The sequence below is a fragment of the Hyalella azteca genome, unplaced genomic scaffold (assembly GCF_000764305.2).
Source record: "Hyalella azteca isolate HAZT.00-mixed unplaced genomic scaffold, Hazt_2.0.2 contig16748, whole genome shotgun sequence".
NCBI classification, from domain to species: Eukaryota; Metazoa; Arthropoda; class Malacostraca; order Amphipoda; family Hyalellidae; genus Hyalella; species Hyalella azteca.
In genome coordinates this window covers 189,445-208,562 of record NW_025946557.1, presented here as the reverse complement: position 1 = coordinate 208,562, position 19,118 = coordinate 189,445, and the positions used below count along the sequence as shown (strand labels likewise).

Sequence of the window (19,118 nt, the reverse complement as noted above, 5' to 3'; positions counted from 1 at the left end):
TGACAGCTCACGTGAGTTGCTTGATAGAGAACGTAGGAAGGCCAACCTGGTCTGGTTTGGGATTCCTGAAAGTAACGCATCTGATGCGAAGGACCGAGTGATGGATGACTCGGCCTTTGTTGTAGACTGTTGCAGCAAGGTACTCAACACATCAATTGATGTTATATCTTGCAAGAGGCTACGCTCGAAGGATACTGCGGGCAACACCGTCAGACCTCTGCTGGTGACTGTAAAGGCTGTCTCTTATACACATCTAGATGTGTATAAGAGACAGACCCTGGTAGGAATAGCATTAGCGTGGTGTAGGTGCAGGGCGAGGCAGGGGCAGTGAAGGTTCATGCCACTACCCTGGTAGGAATAGCATTAGCGAGGTGTAGGTGCAATGCTGGGCAGGGGCAGTGAAGGTTCATGCCACCACCCTGGTAGGAATAGCATTAGCGTGTTGTTGGTGCAGGGCGAGGCAGTATTGGGTCTCAACTAGAGCTTTTATCGCTTTATAACTTCATGTGTAGGAAGCACTCTTTAAAAGTCCTTTACGTGCCTTTCACTTTGTTTGGTTGTTTAGAAAACGACACATATAATTTATACCTAAATTTAACGAATTAAACAATGCTTCCGTGAAAAACTTGAATTTTCAGTAAAAATATCGATGTAATTTTAAAGAGAAAAGTCCTCAATTGTAAGCTTACTCAAAGTTTAATTCTAGTCTCCAATTATTGATCAACGCTGTTTAACTAAAACCTGACATAATCATTAAAAAGTTCAGCATAAATATGAATGAATTATACTCAATATCCACCTTATTCAATTTTTAAATAAATAAATAACAGTCCATGATTCATCAGTTTAGTTCGGCTGAGCGCCGAGTGGCGGCCGCCGGCCAGAGCTGCCAGCCACGTGCCGGCAGCAGCGCGCCGTTCAGGAATACCAACCACGGCAACAGGGATGCCGTCCAGTCATGAATACCAACCACGGCATTTCAAAATTGATCAGGTTTGCGTAAGAACTTGTCGACGTTTCGTTGTTGGAATACTTGATTAGGAAATACACTACAAAACTAGCTGCGTATCCTGAGATATAGTGAAGACCTGCGTAGTTAAATCTTGACATTCAAAGACGTTTATTCTGCTAGTTACCTTTCAGGTTACAGTTAATCTGAGTAAAATTTCAATATCAATACATACTCATTCATTTACATATACTTTCATAGACTTTCAAAAACAATAATTCATCGTGTAAAATAACTAGAACAAGATCATGTGTAACGAAAAGCAATCAATACGAAAATTCCATCAAATCAATAAAAAATCATCGCACGGCAGCATGAGCTAAAAAAAACTTAATAAAATACAGTAAGAACGAAACTAAAACCAAAGACAACCAAATTACAGCAAAATTCAACAGTAAATCGGACATAATTATCACAAACAGAACCGAGAGCAGAGAAACTAATCCACAAACATCATAAATTCCACATAAAAAAACTCCAAAACCCCCAAAAAACGCTGTAAAATCAACAAGTGCTGCTACATGTCTGACAAAAAAAGAACCAAAAGTATCAAGAAGTGCAGAAAGAGTGGCAGCAAGTTGACGTGTGGAGCAGTTAATGTGAGAGTCCTTGGATGTTCATCAACGCCAGACGAAACTGTTGGCAAACATGCGGCACAACGAGCCTTATTGCTGCTAACTTCTGGTGCTTAATGTGAAGTGAAGTACTCATTGTGAGGGGGATTAGTCTTTGTAATGGGGAGTAGTTATTATGAAGGGGGAAATAGACAAGGGGAGTAGTTATTGTTAGGAGGAATTGTCATTGTAAAGTAAAGTAGTTACGCGTGCTATGAACGGTTAGTTACAGTGGAGGGGGGTTGCTGGGGTGATAATGGCACAAGCCGGTAAGCGTCTTAAAGAGATGTTACATTGAAGGGCTCGTCTTGAAGAGATGTTACAGTGAAGGGCTCGTCTTGAAGAGATGTTACAGTGAAGGGCTCGTCTAGAAGAGATGTTACAGTGAAGGGCTCGTCTAGAAGAGATGTTACAGTGAAGGGCTCGCCTTGAAGAGATGTTACAGTGAAGGGCTCGCCTTGAAGAGATGTTACAGTGAAGGGCTCGTCTTGAAGAGATGTTACAGTGAAGGGCTCGTCTTGAAGAGATGTTACAGTGAAGGGCTCGTCATGAAGAGAAGTTACAGTGAAGGGCTCGTCATGAAGAGATGTTACAGTGAAGGGATCGCCTTGAAGAGATGTTACAGAGTCTAGGGCTCGCCTTGAAGAGATGTTACAGTGAAGGGCTCGCCTTGAAGAGATGTTACAGTGAAGGGCTCGCCTTGAAGAGATGTTACAGTGAAGGGCTCGCCTTGAAGAGATGTTACAGAGAAGGGCTCGTCTTGCATAGAAAGTGCCGCTACATTCACACTTGGACAGGCGCGTTCAGACAGCGCCGAAATATCTCAATACAGAATTTAACACAGAACACAAATATTGTATACCTTCGCACGCAATATATCTGCGTCAGAAACTCTGTCGTGTCTCATTGTTGCGATAAATGGCTTGAAAAAAATTCCAAACATTAAATGAACATTATAACTCAAATAAATATTAAATTAACTTTGATTGCTAAAGTTAAAACTTAAATTTCATGATGGTCTATGAAATATCAGTTCAACCATGGGTGATGTAGCCATATGCCTAAATCGTTATGAAGTTATGTATGTGTTTATTCGAAGCAATTGAAAAAATTGTTTACAGTTACGGCTGTAGTTACCGCTCTAGTTGCATTTGTTGGTATAAATGTTACTTCATCTGTAATTACAACTGTAATTGTTACAACTGTAGCTGTTACAACTGTAGTTGTTACAACTGCAGTTGTTAGTTGTTACAACTGTAGTTTTTACAACTGTAGTTGTTATAACTGTAGTTGATAAACTATAATTACTACTGTACTTACAGCTGTGGTTATAACTGTAACAGTAGCTGCAGCTACAACTGCGTTAGACATACAGCTGCAGCTTCAGCTTATGCTACCTCATCAGAGCTGCTATGGGGCAGTAGACAGAGGGACAGAAGGATAGAGAAGCAGTGAATTGGGGACAACTGGGGGCCGTATGACCCCGGGGGATTGGGGGACCGGGGGACTGAAGGACTAGGCAATGGAGGGGTGGGGAGGGGTGAGCAAACGGGTGGCGGACTGGAGGGGGGATGTTGGGTCACTCCTCTTATTGGAGGGGGAATGTTGGGGGACTCCTCTTATTGGAGGGGGAATGTTGGGTCACTCCTCTTATTATAGGATGTAATCGACCGAGGGGCATGCTGCCTGTAGATATTGTGCCCAGCGATCATCGATCGTAGTGATGTTCGCCTAAATTATTTTTAGTATTAGACGATATTTATATGTTATTTACTTGTATTCCCATATATAGAGGCTGTGGCAGGTCAATTATTATTCTCATATAAACTTAACAATTAAAACTAACAATTTCTGCAGGTAAAATAGGACGCTTCATATCGTAGCCAGGCAATGACGTCTGGCGAACGTAGATTGGCTCTCAGCCAATGATCGCACTGTTGCGTGGGCCAATACATCAGTTTATTGGCCTTCCTGATGATTAATGACAATGATTGGCCGTAGTTACTAGTTAAATAACGAACTTTGACGTGAACCAATACATCAGTTTATTGGCTTTTTCTGATGATTAATGACAATGATTGGCCGTAGTTAGCAGTTAAATAACGAACTGTGACGTGAACCAATACATCAGTTTATTGGCTGTAAGTGATGATTGATTGTGGTGATTGGCTCCAGCCAATGATGGAACTGTTGCGTGGGCCTATACATCAGTTTATTGGCCGTGAGTAATGATTGATTGTGGTGATTGTTTATAGTGATTCATTGTGGTGGTTGTCCCCAGCCAATGATGGAACTGTTGTGAGGGTTAATACATCAGTTTATTGGCCCCTATTGGCCTTCAAGGAGAGGCAAGTCATCAAGATTAAGTGCGTCAGAGGGACCCATATATGACCACCAAACGGGTAATGGGCTGGGCGCTAGCTGGCGCGGGAAATGGGCCTTGACATTTTATTTGTTCGTCAAAAAATGGGGTTCCTTTTCTTACTTTAAGTAATGGTCGACGGTATTAGCACGTAAGAATTCTTCTTGATTTTTCCTTTTTGGTAACTTTTTTTTATAAATTTTTGGAAAGTAACGGGCATTAATGTAGGGCGGTGGCCCACACGGAGATAAATGGACGACCAATTAGGAATAGTTTTTTTGTAAGGATTCCTACGTGCGCTGAGCTTTTGCCTTCTATATTCACTCATAGTATAGTATAGTATAGTATAGTATGGTATAGTATTGTATAGTATAGTATAGTATAGTATAGTATGGTATAGTATTGTATAGTATAGTATAGTATAGTATAGTATGGTATAGTATAGTATAGTATAGTATAGTATAGTATAGTATAGTATAGTATAGTATAGTATAGTATAGTATAGCATAGTATAGTATAGTATAGCATAGTATAGTATCTTCGGCATTGCAGAATAGGCCTGTCGCCAATTCTTGTAATTTTCTTGGCTAGAATGGCCTTTTGATTAAATAATTTCAACGAACGGAAAATTAAAAATTGCTCCTAGATTTCAGTTTTTCCGGGGATATACAAACTCATCTTAAATAAAAACATGTCTTGTGTATATTTTCTGCAGTAATGCAACGGGCTTTCGTCCGTTAAATTTTTCTTTAAATGTCCTTGAATTTTGTAGCAGGTCAATGAGCGATCGTTTAAAGTGTTGGAAACCAAGTTAGGTTATAATTTTGTTATAAAAATCCACGCCTGAACTGTGCTCAAAAGGCGTGTGGGTAGTGCGCTATATCTTGCTGACCTATGTAGTTTGTTCGAACTTTATTGTATATAGTTTGCTAGGACTACAATCGGTCATGCTAGACATTCGAGAACGATGAACTAGAGCAGTAGTGAACCTGTAGTACCTATAGTTAGCTAGATGGTAACTTAGATGACTTAGATGGTCATCTAGGAGCTATACTAGACGGCGGTAACGCGGCTCCAGTTTTCAATAAGGTAGAGGCCATTCAGGTTGGAGACTTCATTCAAGTTCGTCCCTGGTCGTAATTGGTACTTGGTAACCGTCGTGGCCGTAATTGGTACTTGGCAACCCACAACTTCAATTGTTATAATTATAATAACGTTAGAGGTGCATTGCGAAGAACCCTCGATGCGTTTTTACATATTTTGAATTTATTGCGCACTGTCGTTTTCTGTATACATTTCATGATTTCAACAACAACAAAATTTTTGAAACATTTCATTTTAAGCATTTTAAACACATAATTTTTTTAATTTACGGAAATTTTAGGCTCCTAGAAAATAATTATCGGCTTCAACAACGTAATTTTTATTTATACTACAGATATTTTTACCTTCGAAAAATTATTTGCAGCTTCAAAACGTAATTTTAAAATTTGAATTATGAGTATCCATCTTCAAAAAGAGTTTTAAAATTTTAAATAAGAACCTTTACAGTTTAAACAAGGACTACTTCATTGTTTTAATCGCTTGTGATAGTAAGTCTCAATGCATGGTAATGGACAACTCGATAGTAATTACGTTCACCACATTTTCATCACTTTTACCTTGAAAATTCCGCAGAGTAACAGATAGAAATAATGGCCAATAGAGGGAAAACAGGAAGAAAATGAAAAACTTTTGAAAAATGTGGCTGCGTACGCGCGAGGTTCGTATCAATGGACGGCTGCAGTTTTTGTGTCTTTCAGCGCTAATCCTGAGTCGAGAACCGCTAGGCAACCGGCTGTGCTGCTGCTGTTGATGCTGTGGTCGCACCGCTGCTGCTGTTGCTGCTGAGCTGCAGCTGCTGTGGCACTGCGGTTACTGCTGCTATGATGCAGCTGTTACTGCGGCTGCGGTGCTGTGGCTGTAGTGCTGCTGCGGCTGCGGTGCTGTGGCTGTAGTGCTGCTGCGGTGCTGTGGCTGTAGTGCTGCTGCTGCTGCGGTGCTGTGGCTGTAGTGCTGCTGCAGCTGCTGTGCTGTGGCTGTAGTGCTGCTTGCTGCAGCTGCGGTGCTGTGGCTGTAGTGCTGCTGCAGCTGCGGTGCTGTGGCTGTAGTGGTGCTGCAGCTGCGGCGCTCTGGCTGTATTGCTGCTGCTGCGGTGCTGTGGTTGTAGTGGTGCTGCAGCAGCGGTGCTGTGGCTGTAGTGCTGCTGCGGTGCTGTGGCTGTAGTGCTGCTGCGGTGCTGTGGTCGTAGTGCTGCTGCAGCTGCTGTGCCGTGGCTGTAGTGCTGTGGCTGTAGTGCTGCTGCTGCTGCGGTGCTGTGGCTGTAGTGCTGCTGCAGCTGCTGTGTTTTGTTCACCGCAGGCGCCTGACCAACCGCATTCCGGAGCGCCGGCCACTCGGTTACCTTCTCCCTAACTCGGTCGAGCCGGTGGCGATAGCACTCAAGTTTCATCTCTATGTAATCAAACTTTTAAACTAAAACTCATCAGCTTTGAAATGCATTAAGATTAAAATTAAAATACCGACTTGTACACCTCAGTATTCATCATAATATATCATACTCACAAACTTGGTCCGAAACATCAGTTTTCGAAAGCCAGCAAAAAATACCTTTTTGATGGGTAAATCGGAAATGGTCTAAACGAGTGATTTACAAAGATCGTGCACAGTGATTACCAGCCGCCGTGAATCACCAGGAACCATCCTACTTCAGTTTATGTGGTAAAAATTTGCGCATTATGTAGGAGGTATGTTAGAAAATACAGTGGCTGCTAAGACAAAGTAGGATGTATGGTAACAGTTGTGAATTAGTGTCAGATTTTCTTGTCTTTGGCTGTAAACTTTGTTTTAATGTAGTAAATAACTTCGCCAAAAAAAATTTCAAAACTTTAAAAGTGTTTGCGTACCAGTACCCCCCACAAGACCCCCCGGAACTGGTAAGATGACCTTACCATACATGGTTTAGGAGCCAATGCTCTGAATGGAATTTTCCACGATGTCTGAGACTCTCAGCTTCTTACTTGTATGACAGTTTCGCCCCTCAATTTTTATTCAGTAGTCACTATCATCCGTGTCCCAAATTGCCTCTCTCTTTGATTATCACACAGTTTTCTTTATAATCCGAGTTTGAGTCTAAATTTTCATCCTGTATCGGTAGTGCGCAGGTGTGCCAAGTCGTAGTCTTACAGCACTCTCGCCTCATGGCACTGACCTACACGCCTTCGTTCTCCCAACCTACACGATCCCAATTCGCCTTTTGTTTTACTTGTTGTAAACTGTAAAGTGTCAGTTTAAATTTACCAATTACCAGCTGCAGTTTAAATTTACCAATTTCATGAACTTTGTAGCAAAACAGTCTTATCCGAGATGAACATTAAAACGATTAAAAGTTTTTTACATTAGCATCGCTTTCTAATCTAAGCGGACGGCGAAATCTTGACTCGAGAGAACACTATCAACTGTTGCCGCCGAAACTCGTATTTAAGCATAACGATTGTAAAACATTACAATAAAGAACCCATTGATGAAATTTAAATTAAATTTGAAAAAAACAACAACTATCCGTTAAGTGTCTAAACAGATTTACAATAAACAAGCCTAACTTACCCCTTTACGCAACCAAATATTCTTGTTGCTTAAATACTGAAAATACCTATGGACTGCAGTTATCGACACAGAAATCGTTAGTAGTTTTCAACCGAACTGCCCTTTCTTGTAATGATAACGATCATATTTTGATCCGATATAAAATCTATGCTCTTCAACGTTAAAGCAAAATTTTAAAGCTGACATATTGCCACTAGGAAGCTTTTATTTCATGATGTCTGATGGTTACTTCTGGACGTTAGCAAAATTCTATAAGGCATCGTGTATCCAGAGAGGTCAAATCTACTTCTCCAACCATCGTCTCCTATACAAGACACCTGCCAACCGTAGAACTTATAATAAGACGTAACGATAATAATGGAACTATTTATCGAACATACGAGCTCAGAAAGGCAGTGCTTTAACCCTAACATCCGTCGGATGCCAAGCCTCTCAAGTGCTAGCCACGTGACGGTCAGATTTAACCTGTTGCCAGATGTTGAATGATAGCGCTAAACACAGGTTGAAAGATGGAGCAGTTGAATTTAGGAAATGACAGTTCAGCATAATCACTGCTGATGTTTTTTTTACAGTCGTAGTTCATGTATGACGTGAGCACCTCTACTAAGAAGTGAATGAGTTTGACTTTTAAAATACATGAATCAGCGGAGGTTATTGGAATTTTTTAGTTTTAACTGAAATAGACGATTGTGATTACATAGCCCGTTTTCAACTGGAATAAATTATTACGAATTAAAAATCTACTGGAGAGACTTGCATTAATGTAAATAAATGCTCAGCTAAAAATCAATTCTCGTTCCTGATCAGAGAAATGCATCATAGCGGTAGCTGATTGACGTCATCAAAGTTCAAGACCGATCGTTAACCAATCGATGGCCAGGGACTCGCCCTTGAATGCACCCAGCACACACGCGTGCTCAAAAAAATACCTCTTGTTTCAATCTACTTTAAGACAGGTAGCCACTAAAAAGAAAGACGAAAGTATAAAAATCGATGAAAAACTCGAGTTTAGTGATACTTTCAGCCATTTTTCAGCGTAGTCAAATGTACATCAAAATGATTTGAGATTCATAGGCATCTAGGTCAGAACATTACGAATATCAGATGGATGAACTAACACACCGCGGTAACGAACATGACCGTTTAGTGGTAACTAAAAAAAAAAAAAGACCGACTGACAGGGAATTAGAGAGCTTACAAGAGCTATTGAAGAATCTAATATATTCTTACCTTGCCATTGACATTACAATCCTGCAATTTAAAAATGAGATATGTGAATAGAGGCTAGGCCGACGCCATGGCTGACTCTGCGCCAAGCGGCAGTTGGCTAGCGGCTGACCTGCTTGCTGGCTGTAGGCGGATGAAGCCGGCATTTTCATCGATGATCTCAAGCTGTGTTATCGTTCACACTATTTGTGATGATGAAGCGCAGGTTATGTGATCATTAATAGCGAAAGTGAAACCAAGTTTTCTTATATTTGACCGGACCCCGTCTGCATCATTTGACCGGCCCCTCAGATGCAGACGTGTTACGAGAGTTATGAATTCAGACTAGGAAATTCGTATTAGAGCAAGTTGCGTATTCGATAACTATTAGTTTCGAACCATGTGCTTATGTCGGAAGAATTTCTACATAACAAGTTTCTGAGATCAACAAAGGTTCAACAATTCCAATCTTTATTTGGAAAATTACTCTACATTTTTTTCGCTGCTGCACACGTGTTTGCATCTCGTACTGGTCGGTATTAATCCTGGCAACCGGTACAATGTTCACTCAAAGGTGACAATCACCTGACTCAGCCGATCACTTTAGAAAAAGTGGAAACTATCGACATTGCACCCAGAGCGGACATTGGCAGCAAGTTTCAAACCTAAAAGCCTGTTTAGGGGTCAAAATGCAGTAAGTCTTGCCACTGGAATCCACGGTAATCATTCGACACCTTGCAAGTTCAATTCAAGACGCCAAAATTTATTCGCAAGGCTCTATTTATGCTAACGCTACTATCATGGAGTCTATTACACCTTTGGGAGAAATATAGGGGGAAGAGACGTTCCAACGTTAACACGTGTCTGCACGAAAACTTATCCGTCGCCGCTAAAAAAGATATTGGGGCACGGTTACCGAAACTCTAGGTCCAGGTATCAACCAGCACTGGCAAACTTTCTCTAACCATTAGTTTGTAAGCGAGCTAGCATCTTACTTACATTCTGTGGCCATCAGCGGAGGCTAAATATGGTGACGGTATATTCAATCTCCGTTGGGTGTTCATTAAAAGTCATTAGAATAATACGAAACGTTTATTACGTTAATTTTATGAAAGCAATTTAGACATTACAATTCATCTTCAATACGGCGAGCTAAGTCTACAAATTCCCAAGATCAAATTGCCAAAAAAATCTTTGAATTCTGAATCCAGAGACCAGTTAAAGTTCCGTAGTGTAAGTACATAAATCATTCAAATGAAGATAACAGGAAAGCTGCAGCTTAAATCTTTCTTGGTTAAAATTCAAATATTAGTTCATGAATGGCCTAAAGAGTGAGCAATGAAAGTCTCCCGTCGAAGAGCTGGTAAAAAAGCATCGTTAGCAAAGTAATAGCCTCATCTGGTACACACCACGGGCGCAATTTAAAGTTGCTTTTAGTTCACGTCCGTACAACCCCTAATCCAGGCGATGTCCAGGCAAACCGGGCATGGTAGGGTTCGACACTTTAGAAATTTGCTGATGTCCCTCCCCATATTCATCCAGCACGAGTAACGGCAATCTAAGCTAGGTAGAATTTAGATATGCCCTACCCTCAAACCTAGACGTGTCCCAAGCTATTATCTATAAAGGTGACCTAGGAACCAAGTCCAGTCGGTAATACAATAATCAAACAAGTCTCCATTATCAGCATGAATTAGTAGGCGTATAACAATTTGAACATCAAAAACGTGGAACATGTTCATGAAGAACTGTAAGAAGTGGACTGTTATTGCCACTCAATGTCAACAATCTCGCAGCGTTACAATCCACGCAATAGTATCCTAAACCTCTACCATATGATATTGACGAGTTAGGACAAGAAGTGATGGTGCACTATCCCACCTAGAGAAAACACTCACGCTAGAATCAGGTCATGCTCCTTAGGTTCGTTAAAAGGGATCTGTTATATCAATATTCAACTATACCGACCGTTTGAGAGGAGTCGAGAATCAAAGTTTCTGGGGAGATGTTCTATTCCAGATGAACATAATGGAGTTCAAAAACACAGCGCCGATGACCGACATTGAGCGGATTACTTTTCACAAAAAAAAAAAACCTGAGAAGCAGTGATCAAACAGCAGGAGAACTGCCATTGTCTGCTGATAAAAGTTCGGTGGCGGTATTAGCAGTGACCCATATAACTGATAATGAATTGTTTTACACGAGGGTTACACAATCTTAAATCTTAGTCTTTACATCAGTTCGCTTCACACTCGTTGCCGTCTTCCGCCTCCGCTTGTGTATCACTGGTCCATAACGTCAAGTTATCTCTCAGCAATTGCATGATTAAGGTGGAATCCTTATAAGAATCTTCATTCAAGGTGTCCAACTCTGCTATAGCATCATCGAATGCCTGTGGGGAGAGTACGGAAAAATTGAGAAAAGGTATTAAACTGCCAGACTTGCGAGTTAGAAGCTACAATATTTGTACAGCTACGGGCTTTTTGTCATAGCTAAGGTATCCTTAAAAAGAAGTGTTAGTCCGTTTCTCTCAAGCTTGCCACACGATTCGGATTAAAACGAGTTAGAAGGGTAAGAACGCTATTATTCTCGACGTCACGTAGGACCGAGATAAGCGATAAGGAAGTTCAACTTCCTGTCTGAACAGAATTAAATTTAGGAATATTTATGGAAGGCTTCCAACAACTGGAATACAAATTCATCTAGGATTGAAAGCTCATCACGATAAGAATTGGATGCAGACGTTTTGAATTATAGGGTGAGAAAGTAAAGCAGCATCACACGGCACACGCCGTTACCTGCTTTGCTAAATGACAGGCTCTATCAGGGGAGTTGAGAATCTCGTAGTAGAAGACAGAAAAGTTGAGGGCAAGACCCAGCCTTATGGGATGGGTCGGTTGCATCTTCGACTTAGCGATGTCAAATGCCTCTTGGTAGGACTTCTGCGAGTCGTCCACGACAACTTGAGAGAAGCGGTCAACACTTGACATTAGATTAAATCACCTTTCAAGAGTAACATTAAAAAAATATTCACCTGTTTAGCAAGTTGACATGCTTTGTCTGGCGAATTCAGAATTTCATAGTAGAAGACTGAGAAGTTAAGGGCTAGTCCCAGCCTGATGGGATGAGTGGGCTGCATTTCAGAGCGAGCAATATCGAAGGCCTCCTGATACGACTTCTGCGAGTCCTCAACAACGCCTGTCATGAGGATGCGCATTAAACAAGAGATCAAAATTACGAGAGAAGCCTTCTCCAGTCGTCGACGGGGACCCTGTTGCTATGGAATTAACGTCAGATGTATAGAACACGTTAAGTTGAAGATGGGGGGGGCAATATATGAAGGAAGGGGGGCAGTGAAACTAAGTTTCAGCAGCTCCGGCATCGTATCTGTTCAAATGACAAAGACGTTTCCGGTGAATGTATTCAGAGTTCTGAATTACGTTAAATAGAAAGCAAGCTAATGCACATTAGGTACATACCTGCTCGGGCATCACCAGTTGCGACCTCGGCGAGGTACCTGTAGTAATCTCCCTTCATCTTCAGGTAGAAGACTTTGGACTCTGGGTTGGAGGCTTTGGGGATGAGGAATTTATCAAGGAGGTTCAAAACGTCTTGACAAATTTCTCTAAGTTCGGTCTCGACCTTCTCTCTGTACTCTTTCGCCATTTGTTGTTTGCGTTCTGAGCCTTCAGTTTTTTGTTCTATCGAAGAAATGACTCTCCAGGAACTTCTTCGGGCACCCACCACATTTTTGTACGCTACTGACAAAAGATTGCGTTCTTCATTCGATAGTTCAACGCCTGCAAATTGAGAAGTTAACCGGTCATTTGTCTGCAAAAAATTAGATAATATACTCAATACGAATAACATTAAAACTGAACAATGCCGAAGTTATACTTATACCGACACGCAAATGAAGTTCAGCAAATTCATGATACTCTAAAACTTATCATAACCAATATTTTAGGATCAGTGAAGTTTTTACCATGTTAATTGTGACTTTCTTATCACAAAAATTCATACAGAATTAAATTTTCCACCGACGTGTTGTGTAGATTATTCAACTAATTTTATTAGATTTATTCATTTGAACGGTCATTACATGCCGTTCAGAGAACGTCAGAAAACCTGGAACTTTATCACATACCAGTCTCTGTGACTTGTTTCATGGCAGCAGCCATGTCATCGTATCGCTCAGCCTGCTCGGCGAGCTTAGCTCTCTGAACTTGTTCGTCTTTGTCAGCCATTTCTGAAAGACAAGAATTTGACATGCGTGAGTACAGAACACAAGTTAAATTCTAGTTTAAACCAAGCTCGGTCATCAACTGACTTTATAACAAATTAACATTGTATATGAAGACCCTGCAGGGACTGTTACAGGCAGAACACTAGATGTGTCTTAACTACCGAGCTGATCACAACCCTCTATTCAGCCTCGGCTTCAAATACGACATTTAGAAACTTGACAACACGACTTCACACGATGCATGAAATGATTTTCTATGGCAAGCTCCAAGTTCAGCCTCTAACCTCATCTAGCTAAACAATGAAGAAGCTCAAGAATTGCATGAAATTAATGCTTCTAAATTTTTACTATACTGTAATGGGCAATTGTGGACATGGTTCTTGCTCAAAGAACATGACGTTTGTGGTCCTAATATTCAAACCAAATTCATAGAAAACTTAGACCTGTGTATATATAAATCTTGCAACGGATATTTAGGTAATTTCTTTTCCCAAAGGCAGAACCTACATTATATGGGAGAAAATAGGGAAAAACCAGTTGAGAAGACGCATGCTATATTATTAGCGCAACTATATCAAATTTTAGAATAAGGCTTTAAAACAAATCCAAACATTCATCTAGTTGCATCATTCAGCAGACTTGTATTGGGACTTCTGGAATAATTTTACCACCCAACTGCAATATCACTAGGCTTACTTCTAGAAGGCCCTGTATTCACAACAGCTGACAAAAAACTCCAAATTAACACACCCCTTAAAATAAAATAAAAAAACATAAAAAAGACACAGCCAGTATTGTAAGCAGTTCCACACCTCTTGCTGAATTTTATTGAACCTCGTTTATATTAGTATGAAAGTTTCATTTTCCGTTCACTCTACTCTACAGCTTTTATTATTCCATAGGAGATTTTCAACCCATGAATTTATAGATCCCTTCAAATTCCATAAGTAACAAGTATGGCAACACTAGCAAAGCAACCCCCTGATATGGAGAACAGCAATAGTCTATTTTCAAACTAATTATTCAATATTCTAAGCTGATCAAGATGATTGACCTCAATTTAGCCTTTACTGGAACAATTCCAACATTTAAAAAGCACATGTCAAAAGAAAATTTCATCTATTTTTTTTCCTCCCATGTGACAATCATTTCATCATAAGACAGAATGACAGTCATTTCATTCCAGGAAAATAAGCAGAAGTACAACATATACTGGGTTCCTCTCATATATATTCTATTTGACCATTTCCTTGAAAAACTGAAAACAGTCAAGTTAGTTGCAATTTAGGCAACTACAAGTTGTGATCAAGTTTATAAAGGAGAGATGCTGATTACAAGTTGACCAGTAAGGACCCAAATGGCAAGTTGAAATTGTTCCAGTCGTGCAGTATGGCAAAATTTCAAAATTGGTCGTCTTGTGCAGTATGGATCTTGCCAAGATCCCTACTTCATCTTGCTGTATAGGTGCCCATAAAATTGTTCAAACTGGAAGAAATATTTTGCAGCCACCAAGTGTTTAAGCAATTAAAACTTCTATTCTGAGTCTTGAGCTTCTGAAAAGATTCATCAGATCTCATAATTACTAACCAAAATATGCTTTCTTTCATGGATATAACACTGTTGAAATGAATAGCCTGCTGAAAAATCAAGCCCCTGCAACCAAGGTGACTATTCAACCCTGTCCATGCGGCTTTCTAATTATAGTTTAATCTTTCTCACATGTGACAACTTTCATAAGCCTTGCAATGCTCTGGAAAGTCAATAATGCAGACCAGTTTGACCTAAGATCTACAAATAGTTTAGTCTGATTTAGCTTGACCAATATGGAAAGACAATCAATAGGAATCCACACAATGTGTGACAGTGCTGGAAAAGTCCTAATTTTGTTTTAAATATTGCGGTGCTAAAATTATAATTTCAGTAGGTCTGAAATCTTGTGGCTCGAATGTTAAATTTTTGTTTGATTGAAAAATTGTGGTTTGCACTTAGCAAACATGTCACTTCATAAAATTTTCAACTTCCACAATCTGCATTGCTTAACTTTTCCTGCCAAAATATCCTGCAGAAAAAACAAACATTGTATAGTAAACAAATCAACTAAACGTTTTGTTGTGTAATAAACTGCAACTGGATCTTTAACTCTAGCTGCTCCACTCTAAATACAAACTGTTCATTAAATAGGGTGCAATATCAAAAGAGTTATATTCCTAGATCTCTAGAAGACTTAGGCTAGTAAATTCATCTGTTCATGTATAAGATTACTTATCCCTAATTTCAGTTCGATATCATTCAATTGGGTGAGAAACGAGGTTGTAGGCCTAACAAAATTGTAGCAACTTTGTTGACTAAACTGGGGGCTATCAAGTTACTTCAAGTAATTCAAGTAAGTAAGCATAAGGTACTAAGAGGGTCAAATATCAGCCAGGTTCAAGTGCCTGCATAACATTTGATGCAACTCAGCACAATAGTTGTACATGCTCCAATATATATGGAAGATTTAATCTGCATACTACCTACCTCAGAAAAATCTAAATTTTATGGAATCTTCAACTCAGCACAAGTCCTGACAATCTATAGTAGAAAAGAAAGTACTAGTTCATTCACATTACAATTCCGTTATAATGAAATTTGTTAAAATTCCTGAATTTCAACAAGATTTAATCACTCAAATGGATCAAACAGTAAATTCAATCTCATGGAATCCATGCCTTTTAGCAAGTGTCATGAGGCCTAATTGAGAGAGAAGTTTAGAATCAGCAGAAGGCTTCTGTCACCATGGATGAGACAAAACTGCCCATGAATTCCACTAAATTCACCCATTCCAACGGCCATAAAATTCTTTCAGTAGAACGCATGGACTAGCCTAACTGCCTATTATCCGAGCTTAAAATTCATCCAATTTACACTACAATCATTTATAACCAATCTTTGGGAAAATTTGGCTCAATATTCTGAAACAATCGGTTAAAATGCTCAACATTCAGCAATTCCTGAACTAGATCAAGTTATGTAGCTAAAAACCAGTAGCCTGGGCCCTGGTGACGCCAGGTCGCCAGCCACGTTCAGTTGTAGATGGTAGCTACACCCAATTTCATATTAGGAGAGTTCAGATGCAGATATGTAAATACCCGATACCAAGGCAGTCATCGTGCGTGATCAACTTCGCTAAATGCTTCATTTGCATGCGCAATAATGAATGCAACATGCAATAGGACCAGGGCACAAAAGTTATCCGAAACTCTACACGAATGATAAAGTAAATAGGTAGTAAATACTACCACCTTTCACTCTGCTCATATGAACGAGACCGATATGCGCAGCTATACATGCATGTCTCGTAACGCGCAAGCGTTCAAGGCGCGGCCGGAGCGTTGCCTCTCAAACGACCTCCCCACCGCATGCCGGCCGGCGCATTCCAACATGGCTGCCATTGGACAAGATGGCGCCTTACTCCACATTCCTACGACGTCAGTATCTACACGGACTACACCATCTACCAAAATATATTTCCAGAAGTTTCACATCCACAGCCTTGAATAGCGTGTTAAGGTCTACTAGACGAATTAGCCAAGGAGGCTCAACTATTCTAAGTAAATTTTCTTCGGCCACCTAAATTGTGCGACGTAATACCGCCCACACCAGTCACCTTTCATAGGAGAAAAACTGACAGGTGCATAACTTTATTCATAATAGAAACGTGGGCCCTAACGATCCACCTCACTCACCAGTATTTTCTTATGATGCTAGTGATGAATAATCCAAGAAGGGCGGGTTTGCACTCGAATTATGAGTTTATAATAGGCTCACTTGGAACACACTGCTCACACCACGATATCTTCTCGCCAACTGACTGTCTGGTATCTGCAAGAGCTACGGGGCGCTCCCCGCCCGTGTTCAGTCAAATGAGAGACTGAAAAACGAATTTCATTTATTATATCTTAGGTCTAAAATTAGAATACTCTTTTTTTCCAGCTAATAGGTCCAATATGATCAATTAAGAATTATGAATTTTATAATATTCGATTTATTACTGATTTGCAAATCCCCTTGTTCCAGTAATTTTAATATGAGAAAGTTGGAAATTTACTCAGTGTTGCACGTGGAAATGTAATCCAATCTGCATTCTATATATAAAAATTCGTTATAATAATATTTGAAAATAATATCAAACATTCACGACTCATAAATAGTTTCCGTTTCAAAATTTAAGTCTTTTGAATGCTTATCTTTCTAGGTTTAGGCGTTGTTTCAGAGCATGATAATATTTGGTCCCACTCATAATAGAATGGCAAGGGCAATGTCACAACATGATTGAAATTCAACTGGAATCTTGGACCATTTGATATGAATGAATTGCCTAACTGCATTTATGCAAGCGTATGCGTCTCAACCATTATTTCCTCCAGTTCGGTTTTTAATTTTAGTTTATTTACATCATCAAACGTAAACATTAGAAAATAAGACCAATATTATATTTCCATTGAGGAAATACGGTTTTTACCGCTCTATTTCCAGTCATGTAAAACGAACGCTCCCCCTTTTTAGATGAAATGCCGTACTGTTAATGTTAACTTGCACCAACAAAATAAGCATGGAAATTTGAATTATACAGTAATAGAATAGAAGTGTCGGCACTGAATAAATAGGCCCATGGCCTGTTGCCGATTCACAAATTTTTCGTGACTTGATTCACAAGGGATCCGGCCTTTGGAACCCGATCTTTCCATAACTGACGATTGATTGAGATAGCTGCTGGACTTTTTATTGCCTGGTCCGTAATTTGCTAGGCATTTCAAGACTGAACATATGCTCCTGCATAGTTTCGTCTAGTCTGTTCTTGAAGGCGTTCATACTCGGAGCGTCAACGATGCTAACGTGGAGGCTGTTCCACATGTCGGTGACTCGAAGCGAGAAGAAACGTTGTCGCATGGATGTGTTCCAACGCAGTTTTTTTAGTTTATAGCGTGGCCCCTGGTGTTGGTTCTTGTTTCAAATTCTAGTAATCCTGAGACCTTGTATAAGCCATGAGTATACTTGTATGCTTCAATGAGGTCCCCACGCAGACGTCGATAACTGAGGTTTGGAAGCTTCATAATCTTTAATCATTCCTCACAGGACTTGTCTTTCTGTCCCGGAATTATCCTTCTTTGCACGTCATTGAACATTTTCTATTAAATTTTTGTCCTTTTCAAGTTTCGGTGACCACACGACGTTTCCAAACTAGGTTCAGTCGCACGACTGCAACAAACAACTGCTTCATCGCTTCTGCATCTAGGTACCCGAAAGAGGGTCTGATCAGTGCAAGTCGTTCATTGGCTTTTTTAACTTGACCTTCAATATGTTTAAAAAATTTCAACTTATTGTCGATATTAACTCCTAAATCTTTTTTCATTGTCAACTCTGACATCATCACTCTGTCGTTGCAACCGTGTCTTCTAGTACTGTAATCTTGCTGTTCATTACCCTTGCCATAAACATATAATGATATACATATACATTGCCTATTTTAATATACTGACAGACGATCGATGATAAAATGCACTGATAGCTGGAGTAATTTGGAATCCAAGACTTGGGTACACCATCCCAAATAATGATTAAAAATATAATGAAATAACCATTTGCTCCATTTTGTTCCCAGGAGATAATTATCTTTCAATAACCTGCACAGAATTAGGATTACCGATTGAGAACCTCGGACAGTCTTACTTCTTAACGGAATTATATATAGTATCACTTGAATATTGTTAATATAAATAGTTTTAATAGATAATATTTTGTCGTGAGCGCCAACTTCACGACATATCTGCTTACAAATTTATACATCAATTAATATTAGATGTCAGAACTTGCTTGTTTATTAACCTGTGATTAATGATCATGGAATTAAATTTTCAATTAAATTTTCAAATTAAATTTTCGAATTAAATTTTCAAGGAGTTGCACAATTCTTTTTTATGCATCAATATGTCTCATGTTAGAGATAGGCTCATGGATGATTTACGCGCTCCCTGCAATACTTGTATCAAAACCTTC

General features: G+C 39.7%; 1 protein-coding gene across 2 annotated transcripts; it reads right to left on the bottom strand.

Annotated features, from left to right (window-relative positions):
* Positions 1-9,912: 9,912 nt before the first annotated feature.
* Positions 9,913-16,946, bottom strand: LOC108675595 (14-3-3 protein zeta). Of its 2 annotated transcripts, none has more exons than XM_018163617.2 (5): positions 16,808-16,946; positions 12,984-13,085; positions 12,316-12,636; positions 11,871-12,034; positions 9,913-11,228 (listed from the first exon to the last, which is right to left on the bottom strand). In XM_018163617.2, exons 2-5 carry the CDS (start codon positions 13,081-13,083, stop codon positions 11,073-11,075), a joined length of 741 nt encoding a protein of 246 aa, XP_018019106.1. In that variant the 5' UTR covers positions 13,084-13,085; positions 16,808-16,946; the 3' UTR covers positions 9,913-11,072. The 2 variants fall into 2 exon arrangements, with proteins under 2 accessions (XP_018019106.1, XP_018019107.1); XM_018163618.2 differs by lacking the exon at positions 11,871-12,034 and adding an exon at positions 11,635-11,798.
* Between the last annotated feature and the right edge of the window lie 2,172 nt (positions 16,947-19,118).

Bases quoted from the DNA above. Each gene is read 5' to 3' on its own strand.
- LOC108675595 (XM_018163617.2), bottom strand. From the start codon at position 13,083: ATGGCTGACAAAGACGAACAAGTTCAGAGAGCTAAGCTCGCCGAGCAG. The intron at 12,637-12,983 runs GTATGTGATAAA...CTCAATTTGCAG, and splicing joins GAAACAAGTCACAGAGACTG to GCGTTGAACTATCGAATGAA. The intron at 11,229-11,870 runs GTGAATATTTTT...CTCTCCCCACAG, and splicing joins CATGTCAACTTGCTAAACAG to GCATTCGATGATGCTATAGC.